General features: G+C 34.9%; 1 protein-coding gene across 1 annotated transcript in view; it reads left to right on the top strand.

Annotated features, from left to right (window-relative positions):
* pic (DNA damage-binding protein pic) overlaps nt 1-21,148 on the top strand; it is a 359,026-nt gene that overhangs the window by 75,340 nt on the left and 262,538 nt on the right. Inside the window, exons 6-8 of the mRNA XM_090394454.1 lie at nt 10,083-10,180; nt 10,364-10,522; nt 17,816-18,016. Of these exons, the coding sequence (XP_090250580.1) occupies nt 10,083-10,180; nt 10,364-10,522; nt 17,816-18,016 (458 nt within the window). The remainder of the gene's footprint in view (nt 1-10,082; nt 10,181-10,363; nt 10,523-17,815; nt 18,017-21,148) is intronic.

Genomic DNA, 21,148 nt, shown 5'->3' with positions numbered 1-21,148 from the left:
AAGGCTAGCTTGGTGTGTTAGTTGATTTCACTTTTATTCTACAATAATTTAATGAACTGACTTCCCAATATACAAGGCTTTGTTTTTCCATTACCTATTTTCATATGTAATTTGTCATCTTTATTAAATATCTAAAATCTATAACCAGTTTGATAGGTTCACTGCAGAAAATGCAGTTGTTTTTTGATTTCATGAAAACTTGCTTTCAGTTTTAATTGCTCATTTTCTTCTTCTTTTTGCAGGCTTCTTCACTTGTCAGCAGTTGCCTGTTCTTAGACTCCACTATGCATAATTCCTCTAGTCGTAATCTCATAAGCTTCTTTTCTCCATTTCTCTCACAGTGGTCCTTTTCCACATAGCTCTTGGTCTTCTTCCTCTATTTCTCCTTCCATGGGGTAACTAGTTCATAATTCTCAGTGGCCATTGTTCTCTCGTTCTTTGGATATGTCCATACCATTTCAAAGCATGTGTCTCTATCTTCTCTGTAATAGGTTCAACTTGCATCTCTTGAATATTTGCATACCTCAGACTATCCATATGGTTGGCTGTCACACTTCATCTATAGTTATCCAATTTCTACTTGTTTCCTTGGTTGTTACTGTGGGTCCAACACTCACATTCATAGTCGTTATACTTTCTATAATCACATGATACAGCACTCTCTTAGTTTTCCTTAAGATCTTATGACTCCACAAAACCCTATTCATGGTTCTAATAGGTTCTAATAGTCACTTGTGTCTGTCTTGTTCAAAATGTTATGTCTGCTTTACAGTCAAGCCAAGAAAGCATCCACTGCTTTTATGGTTTCCACCTCTAACTGAAAATCTTTTGCACTATCACCTCCAACTACTGAGTACCTGGTTTTTAAGATGAGATAATTACACTTATTCCTCTATATTTTTTATGGTCTTTCTTATTGCCCTTCTTATGGATAATTGATGTATGACAAGTTCCACTCATAAGGGATAACCTCACCTGCAATCACTTTGTTGAATATCATTGTTAAGACCTCTAATACTTTATTATCACCATACTTGAACATCTCTATTATCATTCCACCAGGGCCAGTTGCCTTTCCATTCTTTCATGCTTGAACAGCCCATATCACCTCCTTTAATGCCACTTCAAATGCCCTTTCCCCAACAATGCTTCTCGTGTCCTTGATATTCCATGCTATCCTCATATAATAAACCTTCTTAATATCCCTTAAAATCTTGAAGGGAAATGATATTAAGTCCTACTCGAGATGTGTTAGGGGCTTGTACTGGTTGCATAAATCGCAGGCCTCAGTAAAACAACTATATCCCACTAGGTGTTCAATTTCCCTGCATTTTCTTTCCTGCACTTTTTCTTCTTTAGCCTTAATTGCAGATTTTCATTCTAGATTTATCACGCAAGTATTTAATATGACTAAAGCCCTTTGAAGACTTGTAGCTGATTGATTTATGATAATCAGAGTAAAATAGCATGCATATAATACAATTAACTCTCAATATAGCAGATACCATTATAACAAACTCTAATAAACTATTAAGTTCATAAAGCTCCACAGTTACAATGCTGTTCTAAAGAAAATGTGCTGTATCAAATTATCCATTATAACACTTTCTGTGGTCCCTTCAGGTTTGTTATGGTGCTCTTTCCCAAAGCATGGCTCACTGTCAGTAAGCAAGATGATTTTAAGTGTTGTACAGACAAATAATTTTAATTTTGGATACTTGCATTCTGAATTTTTATTTGCATTGCTGCATTCTTTTCAGACTACATTAATGTTTAGATGTATCAAAACATCACTTCCAGAAGTTGCCAATTGTTTACATATGAAAAGTAGTGCACATAATTGAGAATTGGAATTGTGTGTGTGTGTGTGTGTGTTGTTTATTTTGAACTCATCTTGTCTGTGATTAAAAACAGAATTATTCAAATGTAAAATTGAAGATTGATGGAAATGCAAGTACTATTGGTGTTTCTGATGAAATCAGTCAGTCATATGTCTTGGGCAGCTACAAGGACCAAATTAATGAATCACCTGAACTATCTGTTAATGTAGTAGAAGAACTGGCTGCAAATTAAACAAAAATATTTTGCAAATTTGAAAATTATTTGAAATTTGGATTTTCATGGATTGGCAATGAGAGTGAACCTATTCTGTGTCATATGTTTAGAGACACAAGTTCTCAGTGTGAAATCATCCAGTCTCACCATCTTTTTGAGACAGCACAAAACATACCAGGTGAAAGTTATTGAATTTTTCAAAAATAAATGGAACATCATTTCAATATCCTGAAAATAAATACCACGAGAGTGGATGAATATCCAAAAGCCATGGAACCCTCATTTGTTGTTCATGCTGAGTTGCAAAGGTCTGGTGCTTCCAAAATTAATGGGTGAGAGACCTATTAAAACTGCTACCAAAGAAATGGTTGAAAGGGATGATATAAGCAAAACAGTTGAGGTACCTTTATCAAATGTGTTTCATCATTGAATTGCAGATATGGCCAAAGATATAAAGCAGCAGTTATTTTACTCATTATCAGTAAAGGCAATATTCACCATAACATTTTATCTCACATTTTAGTCTTCTGTGGTTGGTACTGATAACATCAGTTCTCTTGATTCTAGTCTTAGTCTGAGTCTTTTTCCTGCCATCTGGTAATTAAGCATCAATTGTGGTTATTTTACCACCCTATTCCTTATGCCTACTGAAAAAAAAAAATTGCATTTGTAATTGTGAACTGCAATACTATTTTTCTATGATGAAATCTGTTGAAAAATTCTAAATTTGATGCAAGTTCATATGCAGGTGGTCATACCACTATCAATTAGCTCTGCTCCCTCATTTTTTAAAGTAAATGATGAAAAACTCTTTTTTTCTAAATGCTTCAAACATTTCTACAATTGATGTTATCTGTTCTCTCCCCCCTTCCCCCCAACAGTTTCCTCAGAACTCTTTATCTGTGGTCTCTTAGTTATTAGTGAACTAGATTACTCCAGCCCAACTTTCAAATCATCAAGTTAAAAACTGTTAGTTTGTTGTCAAAAATTGTGCTTAAATACCTGAAATGTTTTACTTGTTCTATAGGCTTCGTCTATAGAACAAGTGAACTATTGAAAAAAAAATCCTTCCTTCATAGGGGTTTTTCATTCCCCAGAACAGACAAACTGGCCCTGTGAACACGTGCTTCTACAGACATAGGACACCTCCAGGAATAAGGAGTGACCAACCTATTCAGTAGGATTTCAGTTCTGAATTCCTACACGGTAAAATGTGTAGGTCTACATGTGAGCATAAATTAGGATATGATTGGAGAGGTTTTACATTGAGAACGTAGTTGATATTTTCTGTTTATTTTCATACTTTTTTTTCATTTGGATATATTTTGTTTTCATCCCACCAAACTTGCTACAGCATTTGTTCAGTTAATTTAAAGAGCCCTAAAGATTTGTGCTTTATATAACTTATCCTTTAAAAAGCAACCTATTGATATTATAAGGCTATAGGAATAATTGATAATGATCATTGCTTGTTAACTGTTTTGATTTGATTACTTCGGTAATATTTGTAGAATAGGTTTTTTTGTAGTTGCATTCATGTGATGACATGATGAACATCACACATGCAATATATATATATATATATATATATATAATCTTCATCATCATCAGATTCTTTATATGTACCCTCACAGGGTATACAGGATATTATGACAGTACCGCATGAAAACGTTTACATCACTACCAACTTCTCATTGACAATTTCCCTCAAAAAAATTAATCTGTTAGCTATAATGACTCCAATATTTTCAGACTTATATTTCGTTCTTCTAAGGCTCTTCTTATTGCATAAGTCCACCTAGATCTTGATCTTCCTCTAAGTCTTTTCCCATTCAACCTGACAAAAAAACTTGTTTTGCTAACCTTTCCCTTTCTGTTTAAATGAGCATACTGCCTGAGGTTAGCTCTGCTTGCACACCTGAATACTAGCAGTATCAATTTTTTTATCTAATATCCTCATTTTTAATAATGATACTGGCATTGATGCTATCTGTTCACTCTTCTAATCTTTCTGAGAACTCATAAGTGTGGTCTCCAGTTTTTGATCAGGTGCTTTATTTATTAACTCCAGCTCTCAGATCAGTAAACTAAAGTTGGTTTGAATACTATGTTATATACAACTAGTTTAGTATTTTGACTAATCTCTCTCTCGTATTCCATATAAACTTATTCATTTCACTGCAGTACCAACTTTGCTGATTCTGTTGTTGATTTGCATATCTAATTTGATATCTTCATTGAAAATTGTGCCTAGTTGAAATGTTTTATAGGTTCTCCATTCAGGATGCAGTTGATGTTTTCAGTGTTCTCTGTTATTTTCATAGTCCTTGTCTTCTTATTGTTAATTTTCATATGAAATTTACAGCAGTTATTTAATTTAGTTAGGTAATCCTGCAAACTTTTACTAGGTTATTTAGGAGTGTAACATCATCTGCATCAAGTGAAGAGCTGAGATTGACATCTTGGGCTTAATACCACTTTCCTTCATAATGTGATCCACATAAATGATGAATAACTGGAGATAATGTAGCACCCTTGCTTCCACATCTCCTTTAACATTAAGCCACATTCCTGTACCTCCTTAAATTCTAACTACTGACTTGCAACTGAAATATAGACTAAGTATTGGTTGATATAATGTCCCATTTACACCATATTGTAGTGTTTTGACCAGATCTAACAAAAACTTAAATACAGATCCTTATTATATTCCTGTGATTTCTCAATTATTTGTCTTAAAATAAAAATCTGAACCTGATAACTTCTATTTGGCCTGACCCAACTTGTTCTTTTCTGAGTTTCCCTTCCACAATTTTTCTTAGTCTCTTCTCAAGTATACTTGCATAAATCTTACCTGGAACACTTAGTAGAGAAGTTCCTCTGTTATTCTCACATTCGGCTTTATTCTCTTTATAGATGGGTACTATGAGAGCTCTACACCAATCATGTGGAATTTGACTTTCTGAGCAGGTTCTTATTTATGCAGTGCAAAACTTTTATACCTTTAATGTCGTCATCTACTCCAGTGTCTGCTTTAATGTCATTGATTGTTTTCATTTAGCAGTCTTTCAAAGTAATTATTCCAAAAATCTAAAATTGCTTTATTTTCAGTTTTCATGGTTATCATTATCTTCTCTGATTCCTTTTTACAGTTCTCTTTACTCCATTTCTAAGCTTTTTCAATAGTCTTCAGAACATTTTTGCAACTTTCCTGATTTTTATTTTCTGTGTTCTTACCCAAGTCCTCCCATGATTTTTTTTAACTAGTTTTACACAGTGTACTTTCTTATATTTTTTTCTCAGTATTCTCTCAGAGCTCATGCTCACTTACTTGCCAAGGAACTTTTGATATCCTTTCTTCTTTTTCTTGACTGCATTTTTAATTTCCTGAGTCCACCACTGAGTTCTGATTTTTCTATCCTTGTAAACATCATCATTACATGGGTCTTGACTTATTGAATTAGTCAGTGTTTTCTTCAGGATCTGCCACTAAATCCCCAAGGTTTGCTTCTTTTTTTCTCAAACTCTCATTTTTTTCTTGTATAATGTTTGTATTTTTAAGACTACAGTTCACCTCTGAAAGCTGCTCAACTTTCTTTTTCAGTATGATATTTAATGTTATTCAGGGACCACCTGCTCAAAAAACTAAATGTGATCACTTCTTATTTCAGATTCTCTGTATAAATCTGTATACTCTTGTATCCTGAACCTGAATATAGAATATTACTGTTAACTATAACATAGTCGGTGATATTTTTCTTATTTCTTGCATCTTCTTTCCATATGAATTTGTGAACATTTTCACGTTGGAACATGGTGTTAATAAGAAATAGTCCATGTCTTGAACGGAAATCCTGCAAGTTGCCATTACTTACCTTTACCTTTGCTCTCTTCTCCCTTTGCTCCCAAAGCATATCGTTATGTATGGTAATCATTTCCTACTATGCTGCTTAGATCTCCAGCAAGGACCACCTTTTTCTTTGTGTAAGCTGCCTTCTCTGATGCCTCAAAAAATTCTTCCACTTCTTGATTATTAGAACCTTCTATGGTCTCATAGGTATAAATTAGTCTCATTGTTCAATGCTCCCATTTTGATGTTTACCAGCATCACTCTACTTGATATTGCCTGCCATTCAAAAATATTCCTTTCATTTAATATTACATGCTGATCAACATTCATTTTGATAAATTATGGAGAGTACAATTGTGTTAAGAATAATTAATTTAATTCCGACATTTCAGCCTTCATATTAAGGCCATCATCTAGAGTATATACTTCCTCACCTGGCCCACTCTGTAGTATATCTTATTCATTGCAACAGTAATTTGCCTTATATAAGTGAAACTTGATACACAATTTCTGTCTGAAGGAAAAAAAAAAAGAAAGAAACATGAACGTCACTCTCAATTTAACAACTATGGTAAATCTGGCCTTTTGATCATTCTATATAGAATTAACTGGAAAGGTACCTGTTCATTACATTGCACAAAAATGTGGTATGAGCATAAATTTAAAGAGGCCTGTGAAATTCTAATCACATAGAATTTCATAGAATATGGACGGTACATATTCTACCTACATACCTTTTGTTTTAAAGGGATCATTATAATTAGGATTAGCCTTAATATAACACTTATGTTTAAATTATTGATTAGGTCACCACGATTGCTGCAATAAAAGTATTAATATAAATTTGTTCTTGGACCACATTATAAAGAAATAGGATACAGCTTCAATGTGTGTTTTTTTTTTCTTTTTCTCAGTAGAGGTAAGGCCAGCAGATTAACAGTTGATCTTATCATTGTCACTTTGGTATTGACCTTAATATGAAGGTCGAAACATCGAAAAATTAAAGTAATTATTCTTAACATGGTTGTCGTCTCCATAATTTATCAAAATGAATTCAAGAAAATTATTTTTGTATTTAGTGTTGAATGCTATTGCTAATTCTTTTTCAGTGATTGTTGTTGCCTGAATATAGCATCTTGTATTTGTTGCTTAGAAGAATCTCACCTGTCTTTGTTTCAGTAAAATCTATTATGTTGATCTGGTACTTATCCAGTTCTTCTGCTAGTTCCATTTCTTTTCCATCAATGCTTCTTATTGTTGAAGGCCTTGAACTCCACTGATGTTGAGTGGAAGTTTGTTCTAGTAACTGATAATCATCATTACAGTGCCCAAACCAGGGTAAGATCCAAATGATGTCAAAAATCTACGACCTTATAATATTGCCTCCTTCTAAAGCTAGGCAATATTATAAGGTGCAAAAAAACTTTCCAGCTTTTTGAATCCTTTCTTTCCAACAGAAAGATTTGGGTCCATATTGGTGGGAAAAAAAGCAGGTCCAGATTCCTCCACAACAGTCTCCCACATGGCTCTGTGTTAGCCCCTTTACTCTTTAGCATCTAAGTGTCCGACTTAGATACTAGCTCAAGCAAATATATGTACGCTGATGATCTAGCAATCCTGCACCAATCTACCTCCTTTGCCAACCTGGAATCAACCTTGAACACAGACCTGAATATCCTGGAAGAGTACTTCAAACAGTGGTACCTGAAGCCAAATCCAACAAAAACTGTGTCCACAGTATTCCACCTCAACAATGCAGAGGCAAATCAACACCTCAACCTCTCTTTCTTTGGCAAAATTGAACATGAGCCTCACCCGAAATACTTTGGAGTGAGCCTGGACAGAAGCCTAACCTATAAAAGACACATCAACAACCTGTCCAACAAAATTAAAATGAGAAATAATATCATTTCAAGGCTTGCTGGAACAACCTAGGGTTTTGGTGCAGAAGTCCTAAGGTCGTCTGCACTAGCCCTCTCATTTTCTGCAGCAGAATACTGTGCTCCCATCTGGGAAAGAAGTGCACACACTAACATTATAGACATCGAGCTAAACTCTACCATGCACACGATTAGTGGGACACTGAGAAGTACCCCTCTCCCCTGGTTGCCTGTCCTATCTGACATTGCTCCACCAAACATACGGAGAAGACAAGCCTCGATTAAAGAATTTAATAATGTAATGAGCAACCTACTCCTGCCCCTGCACCAGATGGTCATAAATCCATAGTCTTCACCTAAAATCAAGAAAACCATTTTGGTCCATGGACGAACTCTCTTCAGCTGCCCTGTCATCAACACCTGACATACGGATTGAAAACTGGTCCAACAAGCTCCCAACAAATGGCTTCCTAGTAGAAGATCCCTGTGCTCTGCAGCCTGGTTTTGCTCTTTTTAGGAAGATTTGGTCATCTATCAACAGGATCAGAACTAACCAGGGCAGATGTGGCTACCTACTACATAAATGGAGACTGACAGACCACCCTTATTGTGATTGTTCCCCCATGGCCCAGACGATTAGTGGGAGCATTTAGGACATCCACGAGATGACGGATGAGGCCCTGGATTGGCTTTCTAGACTGGACATTGACCTGTAGCTGCTTTGTATTCCTTGCCATAAGAATAAATAAAATTGTTGAAGATGTCAGTCTTGAGCTCTACTGTTGAGTGGAAGTTTGTTCTAGTAACTGGCATTATCATCATCATCATGAATTTCATGGATTTAGGCCTAGAGTGGCCTGTTCTGGCCTTAGAAGTCATTGTTGAATCACTTTAGAGGACGTCCTGGTTTTCTTTTTCTATGGTTTGTAATTTAAAGTTTGCTTTGGTAATCTTTCTGTTTTCATTCTTTCAGCACGTTCCCTCCATTTATGTTTATATTTTGTAATTTTTCCTATTACTGATTCCTGGTTTCATTCTTTTGTGCTCGAATAGAGTGTATTTTACAGTTTTTTTCATAAAGTTCATTTCATCTGTTATTAATCTTTGTCTTTTTGTTTTATTGTCCAGAATTCACTTCCATACAATAGGACTGGTAGGGCTAATGTATTGTATACTTTTAGTCTGGTTTGTTTGTACACTAGGTTAGGTTTAAATATAGAGTTAATTACACCTGTTATTTTTAAATATTTTGCAATTTTGGTTTATATCTTCTTCATTTTTATATGTAATCATACATCCTAGGTAGTAAATGAATTCACTGTTCTAAAATCTTGTTATCTATTGCTATTTCAGTTCTTATTGGATCTTCTCCTTTAAAGGCCATAATATTTGATTTTTCTGTTGATATTTCATTTAAATTTAAAATATCTTTCTGTAAGTTATCTTCAGAATTTGTAATTATTATTTGGTAATCAGCAAAAAGGAGAGTGTTTAAGTTCACAGTAAGAGAAAGTTTAATACTGTGATGGAAATTTTTATTCCATTTCATTATTATTTCATTTAAATAAATATTAGAGTTGCTGTCGGACTCCTTGGTTTATCTCTCTCAGATATAATAGTTCATTATTTAATCTTATTTGTATTCGATTATTTTCATATATACTTATGATAACTTTTAGAATATTATTTAGTATTTGTCTTTCTTTTAATATATTAAATAAAATACTTCTTTTAACTTTATCAAATGCTTTATCAAAGTCAATAAATGTAATATGTGTTTCTAAATTATATTCTCTTCTTTTCTCTATTATTAATTTTAGGCAGAAGGCTGGGTCTATACATGATTGTCCTTTTCTAGTAACTGACTTTCATTGTTCGCCCCAATTCCGTGACAAAAATAGCATGCATCTTGTTTAATCAGGCAATGCCTCAGCCTATATGAAATTCTATCATGCTGTATCATCATTTTATATTTTGGTTTAAGCTGGTATTAATATAATTTTAAGTGGCTAAATCCCAAATAGCCAGCTCATCCTTATTCGTTCAGTATTGAAATAGATACCTATTTGTGGAGAGTACCATAAGATGGTGAAGTTTGAACATTAGGTCATAATCCCTGGTTCTTTCTCCACATTCCCTCAAAGGCTACGTGAAGTTCTCCCATTTATCCAGCTTCAACCATTAAGCACCCTATATATAGTATATCTTAGTTCAGGTTTTTATGGCCATTACGTTTACTAGTCTGTTGTTTGATTCATTTATTTGGCCATTTATATATGCATTTATTTATTTTTCAGTTCCTGAACCTTTCTGTGGTGCTCTAATTATTGGTCAGGAGTCAATTACATATCACAATGGCGATCGATATATAGCAATAGCCCCACCCATAATTAAGGTAGGACAAAAACTTATCCTTAATCAAAAAAAGGTTGCATTTGTAATCATGAAGATTAAATTTGTTGAAAAAAAAATTGTTTTTTATTTTAAAAGTAATAATGTATGAAGTTGTGAAGTATACTGAAAATATTTTATTCTTTAATTAATTTGTAATTGGTTTATTTATTCTCTTTGGTAAAAGCAAAGTACCATCGTCTGTTATGGTAAAGTTGATTCAAATGGTTCACGATATTTACTTGGAAACATGTCAGGCCGGCTTTTTATGCTTCTTCTAGAAAAGGAGGAGAAAATGGATGGCACAGTAACTGTGAGAGATTTAAAGCTGGAACTTTTAGGTGAAGTAAGTGATCTGATATTTTTGATATTGAGTGTTAGATGTTAAATATTTATTACCTTTCATCTATTTAACAAACTACATTTTATTTGCCAGTGTGATAAATTAGATTTCTGTATCATAACTCGTTAATGTTTCAAATTGGAACATTGCATTGTAAAATTATTCCAAATTACTTTTTTTTTAATTAATTAATTTATTTATTTCTTCAAAAATATTCCATGGCTAGGCTCATTATGAAGCATTCCACTTATTGTAGATTTTTTTAATTCAGATCATTCTTGGAATATTTTTATTCTAATATATTACAAGATTTCTTTAGTAGTAGCATCTGGTTTTTATATATATATATATAGAGAGAGATATACACTACATTGCCAAAAGTTTCCATACAGCAGCTGTTTGTATTTCCCATCATACAGTATTGCTGTGAATAGGAGGTCAGGCCATAATTACCTTTCAGTGTAGGCTATCCATTAAGTTCTGGTAAGGTGCTTTACCAGAATTTAATGGATATTTGCTCCAGCTCATCCCAGAGATGTTCAGTAGGGTTGAGGTTGGGGCTTTGTGCTGACCAGTTTAGTTCTTCCACATCCATGTCTTCAAACCACACAGCTAAGGCCCTTGATTTGTGACCAAGTGCCTTATTATGCTGATACAAGAAAGGGTCTATTCCAATCTGTTGTCACAATATGGGAATTGTCCAAAATGTCATGTAGGCATCAGCATTTAAAGATCTTGATGCAGAAACCAAGGAGCAAGAAGATTATGCTACTGCCTCCAAATTTCACAGTTGATACAAGACATTTCTTGTATCGCTCATCAGGCATCTGCCAGGTCCAGAGAGGCCCATCAGAGTGCCAAATTGTTTACTGTGATTCATCGCTTCACAGGACCCTCTTCCATTCATGATATTTACTTGGTCCACATTGATCCATAGCCAATGTGATAGTTGCTAAGGCTGACTGACAATTTACTGTGACAACTTGCTGCTTGAGAGTTCACCGATCCCTATTTGTCAGTTTCTTGGGCCTACCAGTTGGATGGCGGAGGGGGTTCCATCATGTTTCCACTTCATGATTTCTGCAATGTAGCAGAAATCTCTCATTCCAAACGACTGATTCAGTCCAGGAGATTTCTGATTCTAAGCTGTGTTGCCCAGTATTCTGTTATATTCCTATCTATCCATTCCTGAATTCTATCTCTAACCATTTTTTTTCCCAAAAAAACTTTCCAATAAGTCCGACTCCTGAGATACTAATTGATCTGTATTTTGTTACTTCTGGCTTGTAATTACCTTTATGTAATGGAACTATCTTAATATTTTATTTCAGAATATATCAGCATGCATGATGAATAACAGAGGAGATAGTATGCGCCTTTGTCTTACACCTGACTTTTTGAACCATCTTCATGTACATTGTTCACTTTTAGCTGTTAAATTGCACTTTAAGTAATGCAGCTGTATGTTGCAATAATATAGCCTGTATAGCATCCCATTTATGCCATATAATTGTATCATTTTGAATAATTTTTCTCTTATCATTTCTTTTTCATATCTGTCCTATCTTATCCGTAGACCTACACTTTTTACCATGTAGGCATTCGGAACTGAAATCCAATAGAATAGGTTAGTTACTCCTTATTCCTGTAGGTATCCTATTACTGTAGCCTGCGTGTTCACAGGGCCCGTTTGTCTGCTTACAGGATGAAAAACCCCAGATAAACTGGGGGGGGGGGGGGGAAACCCTGCTGCCCACTCCCAAGACTGGCTAACTTGGCTATTGCTGAGGAAGATCCTTGAGCTCCTCACGTCGTCGACAGGAATCGAACCTAGGATACTTCTTCCCCAGGCGTATGGTTGTGAAGTGCATAGCCACTAGGTTAATCGTACGGACTTTTTTTTTCAGATCTACAAAACTTAAATATAGATACTTGTTATATTTCCATGATTTCTCATCACCATCATCATCATTATGTTTCTAGAAATGTACTGTCAATGGATCCCAAGCTGCTATGACAACACTACGTGATTAAGTTTACATTATTAATAGCCTCCTGTCAACAATTTTCTCCAAATTAGTCTATTACTTGTCAGTCTGCCAATATTGTCATAACTAACATTTTTTTCTCTAAGGCATTTCTGACTGAATCAATCCACCTGGACCTTATCATTTTATTTTTGAATCTTCCTCTAGTCTCTTTTCCTACTATCATGGCATCAAATACCCTTTTTATTAACCTTTCCTCTCTCATTCTGTTTAAGTGACTTTACCATCTTAGATTAGCCCTGCTCAAACATTCCTAAATGCAAACAATGTCAAGTTCCTTTCTAATGTCTTCATATTTACTATGATTCTACCATTGATGCCATCTGTTTAGGCCTATAATTTTTCTAAGCACTCTCATATCTATGTGCTTAATCTTTGATCAAGTGTTTTATTTCTAACCAAACTCTCAGATCCATAACTTAAAATTTGTTTCAATACTGTCTTATTATATCTTTATATCTAAGATACTTATCATTATCTAAGGAACTTATTAAATATGCAGGACTTGAATTCTCACTCAGCTTACTTAACTTTTATAATATGATCTGGAAAGAAGGAAAATGCCCACAAGATTGGACCGTAGCAATAATTATCCCCATCTACAAAAAAGGACACAAATCTCATTGTAACAATTATCGTGGAATCAGCTTACTTAGTACCTGTTATAAAGTATATGCAAAAATCTTAGCATGTAAACTTAAATGTATAGTAGACCGAAAATTAATAGAAGAACAAAACAGATTCAGAAAAGGCAGGTCTTGCATAGACTCTGCATTTACGTTAAAACTATTAATTGAAAAACACAGAGAAATGAACATAGAAACACACACGTAGCATTTATAGATTACACCAAAGCATTTGATAAAATTATCAGAGAAAAACTATGGGAAATCCTAGAAGAATATGAAATACCAAATACAACTCTTTAGAGTCTTATATAATATATATCAAGATAATAAAATATCTGTGAAGTACAATAATTCAACATCAAGTTGGAAACCAATAAATCGAGGAGTACATCAAGGTTTCCCTCTCTCACCAGTTTTATTTAATATATACATAGATAAAATCATAAAAGAATGGAAGATAACTAATGAAGGAGGATTCAAGATAAACCGTAACACCAGATTAGCTACTCTTCTTTTTGCTGATGACCAAATAATCCTTGGAAACAATGAAGATGAACTACAAAAATCATTATGCAATCTAAATAATCTGATAAAAACATATGGTATGGAAATATCAACAGACAAAACAAAAGTCATAAACTTCAAAGGTGCTAATCCAATAAGAAGCAAAATAGTAATAAACAACAAAATACTAGAGCAAGTAAATACATTCAAATATTTAGGTTGCACAATGTCATATGAAAATGAAGCTGATATAGAACCAAAGATATCAAACTTTTTAAAAGTAACAGGCATTATAAATAAAATTTTTAAACCCAATTATGTACAAAAACACACGAATAAGAATCACCAATATAGTAGCTAAACCAACCTTACTTTATGGCAGTGAGATATGGACAATAAAAAAAGCAGATGAAAGAAGAATTGAATCATCCGAAATGAAATTTCTGTGCAGAACTGAAGAAGTCACAATAATGGACAACATGAAAATCAGCAAAATCAGAAAAAAACTTGGAATTACAACCTCCCTAAATGAAACAGTTATTTGCTATAGAGAAAAAAGGGTCAAAGCTGTATAACTGAGAGGAGACCTCCACATAGCCTTTAAAGGAATGCGGAGAACTGACCAGGGCTTCTGACCTAATGCCCAATCTTCACCTTCTCGTGGTGCACCTTGTTGGTTATCTACTTGGATACTGAACGAACGAGGATGGGCTGGCAATTTGGGATTTAGCCGACCAAATTGTATTCTTATTGGTTACATCAAAATAAAAAATTATGGTACAACATGGCAAAATTTCATGCCGACTGGGGCGCCGCCCGGTTAAACAAGGCCCCCGTTGTTTTCGCCAGGGAACCAGGGCGAACAGCGAAAAGTCAGCTACTGAAACAAATCTGAAAACAAACCCCAACTCAACATCACCAGAGTTAAAGATCGGTACTATCAACGTAAGAAGCCTGAATGGAAAAGAAATGGAGCTAGCTGAGGAATTAGATAAGTACCAGATCGACATAATAGGGGTGATTGAAACAAAAAAGACAAAAACTGGTGAGATCTTTCTGAGCAATAAATACAAAATATTATATTCAGGCAATGACAGTCAAGGAAAAGAAGGAGTAGCCATAGTATACAACACAAAATACGAGGCTAATCTTCTTGAATGGCAGTCAGTCTCAAGTAGAGTAATGTGGGCAAATATCCTTGAAGTATGGAGTGATTACTTTGAAAACTGCTAAATGAAACAAGCAGTGATGACAGCACAGTGGTAAAAAACACTGACCAGGCATGCAGTAAGGAATACATATCCATAGTTGAAGTAGAAAAAACCATCAAAGGCTTGAAATGTGGAAAGACAGCAGGAGTAGATGATATTCGACCAGAAATGCTGAAGTATGGTGGTATAAGAGTCTTACAGTGGCTGCACTGCATAGTTCAGAAAGCCAGGACAGAGGGACGAATTCCCGATGATTGGAGTAGAGCTCTCATAGTACCCATATATAAAAAAGGAAATAAAACTGAATGTGAGAATTACAGAGGTATTTCCCTATTGAGTGTTCCTGGCAAGATCTGTGTAAGTATACTTGAGAAATATTTGAGAAGAATTGTGAAAGAAAAGCTTGGTGAAGAATACAAGCTGTATTCAGGCCAAATAAAGGCTGGCAGATCAGATCTTCACTTTACAACAAATAGTTGAGAAAACATGGGAATATAACAAAGATCTGTATTTAAGTTTTGTCGATCTGGAAAAGGCATATGACAAGGTGCCAAGAGAGACGCTATTCAATATGCTACAGTTATATGGTGTAAATGGGCATTATATCAAGCAATTTTTAGTCTTTATTTGAGTTGTAAGTCAGCAGTTAGAATTGAAGGAAGTACATAAAGATGGTTTATGTTAAATCTGGTGTGAGACAAGGATGTACATAATTCCCTCTGTTATTCATTATCTGTATGGATCACATTATGAAGGAAAGTGATATTAAACATGATCTCAAAATTGGAGATGTTAATGTCAGCTCTTTGCTTTATGCGGATGATGTTATACTTCTAAATAAATCTGCTACAAGTCTGCAAGATTCTCTGACTAAATTGAATAACTGTTGTAATAGATATGGTATGAAGGTCATCAATAAAAAGACAAAGACAATGAAAATAGGCAGAATCATTGAAAAGGTCAACTGTGTTGTGAATGGAGAATCTGTGGAACAAATAAAACATTTCAGCTAGTTAGGCACGATTTTTAGTGAAGATGGTAAATTAAAAATGGAAATAGACAACAGAATCAACAAAGCTGGTATGGTAGGAAGTCAATTGAATAAATTCATATGGAATAAGAGAGAAATTAGTGGAAACACTAAATTAGCTGTATACAAGACAGTGTTGAAACCAGTTTTAACTTATGGATCTGAGCTGGGTCAGAAGTAAAACACTTGACCAAAGACTAGAAACTGCAGATATGAGAATCTTGAGAAAGATTAGAGGGAATAAAAGATGGCATCAATGGCAAAGGATATTAGGATAGAACTTGACATTGTCAGCATCCATGAATGCATTAGCAGAGCTAATCTCAGGTGGTATGGTCACCTAAACAGAATGGGCGAGGAAAGATTAGCAAAACAAGTGTTCTCTGACAGGTTAGCAAAAAACGATCCAGAGGAAGACCAAGAAATAGATGGATTGATACGGCACAAAGTTCCTTAGACGATAGAAATGTAAGATCTGATAATATTGGAGTCTTGACAAGTAACAGACTGATTTGGAGGAAAATTGTAGATAGGAAGTTATTGATAGTGTAAATTTTTCATGTAGTACTATCATATCCTATACACCCCTTGAGGGTACAAATCAGGAATATGATGATGATGACAACAACTCAGATATAGGCTCAAATATACCCCATAGTGCTTGATATTATGTTCCCATATAATTGTAGAGTTTTGAACAGTTTTTCCCTTGGAACCTTTGTATGCCTTTTCCAAATGCAGAAAACTTAAGTGCAGAGCCTCGTTATAATCTCATGATTTTTCAATTATCTCTCATAAGGTGAAAATTTGGTACAACCCCTGGTTGGCCTGGACCATTTTCCTCTCCAAGTTTCTCTTGCACAGTTTTTCTTAGCCTTTTCTTTCATGCTTTCATGAATCTTACCTGGAAACACTCAGTAAGAAAATTACACTTTAATTCTCAGATTGTTTTACCTTCCCCTACTTATAGAGGTTCTATGAAAGCTCTACACTGCACCTTCTGAAACATGCTATAAATAATAAAATCGTAGTCTTACTATTAATGTGTAGATCTTCAACGGAATCAAAAACCAACGGAGCTTTCATAGTTCAGTCAGTTTTGGTGATACCTTTGGTTGGAAAGAACGGATTTGAATCCTGTCTAGGATGCAAAAAAACCTTTATCAGAGCTTTTCAACTGTGAAGGTGAGTAAGCTGGTCTTATTCAGAGGTCGAAGGGATTTTTTCTGCTGGAAACTGATTTTTCATCCCTCCAAGTAGGCAAATGGTCATTAGAACACACACAATTAACAGATATAATACACTGGCCTCATAGCCTGAGTTGCTTTTGCCGTAAATCCAATAAACCAAACCATTCGAAAACTAACTGGTTTCAGTAGTATACAATATTTAATAAAAAAAGTATACAAAAAAAAAGTAAAAATGAGGTTTAAGAAGCTAAGCTTATAGTCTTTGGATGAATAAATAGAACACGAGATAAAATAATATTGGGGTTTGATTATGTCACTGAACTTAAAAAAATATATCTTATGTAAAAATGCACTGTTATTAAGTAAAGGTTCTTGATGCTCCCCCCCCCCCCCTCCCACTACATATACTTAGGAGTACTTATCTGCCTAATTTGTTGTTAGCATACTGTAAAATTATCATAAAAACTGGTTTAGAGAATTGTGTACAAAATGTCTTGAATATTTTTAAACTTAGAAAAATTGAGACATTATAAAATGAAGGTTAATTTAAACAGGTTTTTATTAACATTTACTTTTAAGCAATCATCATCTATCTTTGATTTTTATGTTACCATTATGGAATTATATAATTATTTTTGATTCTCTTTATTCAGATGTGTTCCTTTTTTATCCTAACTTTTTCAGATCACTATTCCAGAGTGCTTGACATACTTGGACAATGGAGTGGTTTATGTTGGTTCAAGACTTGGAGATTCTCAGCTGATCAAATTGAATGTTGAACCTAATGAACAAGGTTCATATGTTGAAGTAATGGAAACATTTACTAATTTGGGACCTATTGTAGATATGTGTGTTGTAGACCTGGAGAGACAAGGGCAAGGACAAGTAAGTCTTAAAATAAGGTTCAGGTGAGTTGCAAAGTTGAGTTATATTATATCCATTAATAATTAATACATATAACAGAAAAAAATCATATTTTTTATATGATTTCTGTGATATGTATCAATTTGACCTAGATGCATTTGTCGAATTGATGCGACCCAGAAAAGGAAAGAATCATTTAAAAAAAATAAGAAAAAATTAATGCAATTTACTTATGTAATTAAAAACACATTGATTTCATTTGAAATTGCAAAGTATTCTACATCTGTTTCCTCCTATCTCCCCTTTTTTTCTGTTTATTTACATTGAATTTTAAAGTTCAGCAATAGAACTTAAAATATTGATGTGAATTGGTTAAAATTTAAGAATAGTAAAGAAATTTATTAAGAATGAGCATTTTGGTTTTGGTTTCATATTGTGAGTGGTCATGTAATTTAGTGCTCTTGTGAAATTTTATCTGTTTTGTTGTGATTTTTCATCGGAAAATTAGAGTATTATAGTGTATCAGTGTAAATTTTCGAGTTTTTAGAGTATTAGTTGTCCGGCAATTTGAATTTACAGGATATTATTCAGTGCAGTGTGTGTGAAATGTATGCGGCGAGAAAATTAAAGAATATGTGGAAGGAAATTGAAACTGGAGAGAGAGTATATATTAAGTGTTTTGAAAGTGAGTGAGTGTTAGTTGACGTGAGAACACAACAAATACAGATGATAAGACAGAAAATGATGTTAATAATGTTGAACATGTGGCTGTGGAAATAGAGGAGAACAAAATGAATACCAGTAAAGAAATAGTGTGCTTAAATCTTATCTTTCATAGGACAAAGTGTGAAATTGAAAAACTGCAGAAGCAGTAAGAGTTAAGCAGGGCTGAAAAAAGAACAAAACAGGTGATCTGAAAGAATAATAAAGATTGACTGAACAAACTAGAAAAACAAGTTAAGGAGAAAATTATGTATGGAGACTCAATAATCAGTGGAGTACTTAACAAAAGTATTTAAAAATCGTGTTTCCCGGGTGCAAAAATTCACGATATTAGCCACACCATCTAGATGCAAAATGGTAAGTCGAAGGAAATGATTGTCTTGATTCGTACCAATGATTTGAGAGGCAAAAAGTATTCTATGAGGAAGGATGTAAAGGAGTTGTTAGAAGAGGCAAAACTGATGAGCAAGAAGATGAAGATTGTGAGTTTCCTACCATGCTATGATTGAGACGAACTGATAGCCAATGAGTCTATCATTGAGTGATAGACTCATTGGCTATCAGTGAATCTGTGGTCTCTGTTTGGTGGAAAAAAGGATTTGTATAATGCAGATGGACTGCATCTCAATGGTTTTGGTGTTGGGTGTCTGGAGAGAGCTTTGTTCACTGAGCATGCCAAATTGAGTTCCCTGAATTTGTTTGCATGTCAACTCACTTGCTTTCATCCTAATTAAGCAATTAGGGTGGAAGCAAGTGAGTTTTATGTGAAGGCAACTATGAAGTGAGTGAGTGTGACAATGACCAAATGAGGAATCTAGTCTCTCAAGCAAAAATATTGAATAGGGTTATCAATTCAGAAAGTAAAGGTGGATGAGGAAATAAAGGAATGTTGCTTTCTATTTACTAATGCCAGGAGTATCAGGAACAAGAGGGGAGAATTTTGGGCATTGGTTAATGCAATGTAACCTTACCAAAAGCTATGGGCATTAGTGAGCCTTGGCTAACAGCAGATGATGTCGTTACAGGGATTGAATGTGGAGGGTTTAGTATTTTCAGAAAAGATAGGATGGGGAGAGTATTGCTGATGATAGCAGATGAATTGCAACCAAGAGGAATAGGAGACAGACAGGTGGGTGGCTGTTCATTTGAAGCAAACTGGTGTGAGATTAAGACCAATAAGACAAAATATACAGTTGGTTGTTGTTGTTATAGGACAGGGAGTTCCACAGATGGTCTGGAAGACAGGCATCACCAATGTGATCTTCCTTCCTGCCATGTGATCTTTCTTCCTTCCCCAGTCATACGGTTGCAAAGCAACCGTATGACTGGGGAAGGAGTGTCCTAGGTTCGATTCCCGTCAATGACATGAGGAGCTGAAGGATCTTCCTCAGCCATAGCCAAGTTAGCCGGTCTTGGGTGTGGATAGGAGGTTTTTTCCCGCCAGTTTATCTGGCAATTTTTATCCCGCAAGCAGGCAAACCGGCTCCATTAACACACAGGGATACAGCCAAGAATACTTACAGGCATAGGGTTGACTATCCAATCCTCATACTTCAGTTACGAAATCCAAGCATGCTTAGAGGGTTGTGGGCCTTAACGGCCTGTTAAAGCCATTGGGATAGATAGATAGGTAGACAGAGTTAGAATTTAGAAAACATATTGCTCAAGTTGCTAAGGTAGCCCATAAGATTACTTGGCTTTTGAAGAACACATTAACAAATAGAGATAAGGAACTTGTTATTCCTCTTTATAAGGCCTTGATACATACACATCTAGATTACTGTGCTCAAGTCTGCTCTCTTGGGTTTCTTTGGGATGAGGAAGTGGTGGAGAAGATTCAGAGGTGAGTGACCAACATGGTGAGTGGTCTGTGAAATGTTCCCTATGAAGATAGATTAAGGGTGTTTGGATTGTAGAAGCTGATTGAAGGGGAAAAAGAAGGGATATGTTAGAAACGTTTAAGTCGCTTAAAGAGTTTTATAGATTGATGCAGGGAAATGTTTCTGCACTTGGCTTGAGGGACCAGAACAAGGGGTCATCCCTGGAAGTTGAATAAAGGTATGGTTAGTAGGGATTTAACCAAAGGTGAGTTAGCCTGGTCTCATACAATAATAGAGGGTTTTTTCACCTGGAGACTCGGGTTTTTCATCCCTCAGAACAGGCATACTGACCCATGAATACTCACAGTCAGAAAATACATACTTAATCCCTTATTAGGAGGGCTCAACCAGTCCTAAGGGATGGTTGAGGAAAGTGGGAACCCCACAAGAATTTTTTTTTATTTAAAAAAGTCCCCTGAGTTAATTGTGAGTGCTTTATCTGTTAATGGGTTCAAGAAGAGGCATGATAATCTATCATGCCTCTTCTTGTGTGAATTGTGGATAGCATGGGTCTTCTGCAATAAGTCTTCAAACTCTGTGGAGGTTTCCA

Source organism: Typopeltis vanoorti, chromosome 6, assembly GCF_054136105.1.
Source record: "Typopeltis vanoorti isolate ZY-2024b chromosome 6, IOZ_Tvanoo_1.0, whole genome shotgun sequence".
In the NCBI taxonomy this organism is placed as follows: domain Eukaryota; kingdom Metazoa; phylum Arthropoda; class Arachnida; order Uropygi; family Thelyphonidae; genus Typopeltis; species Typopeltis vanoorti.
Note: the sequence above shows the minus strand (reverse complement) of the source record. Positions and strands in the feature narration are given on the sequence as shown.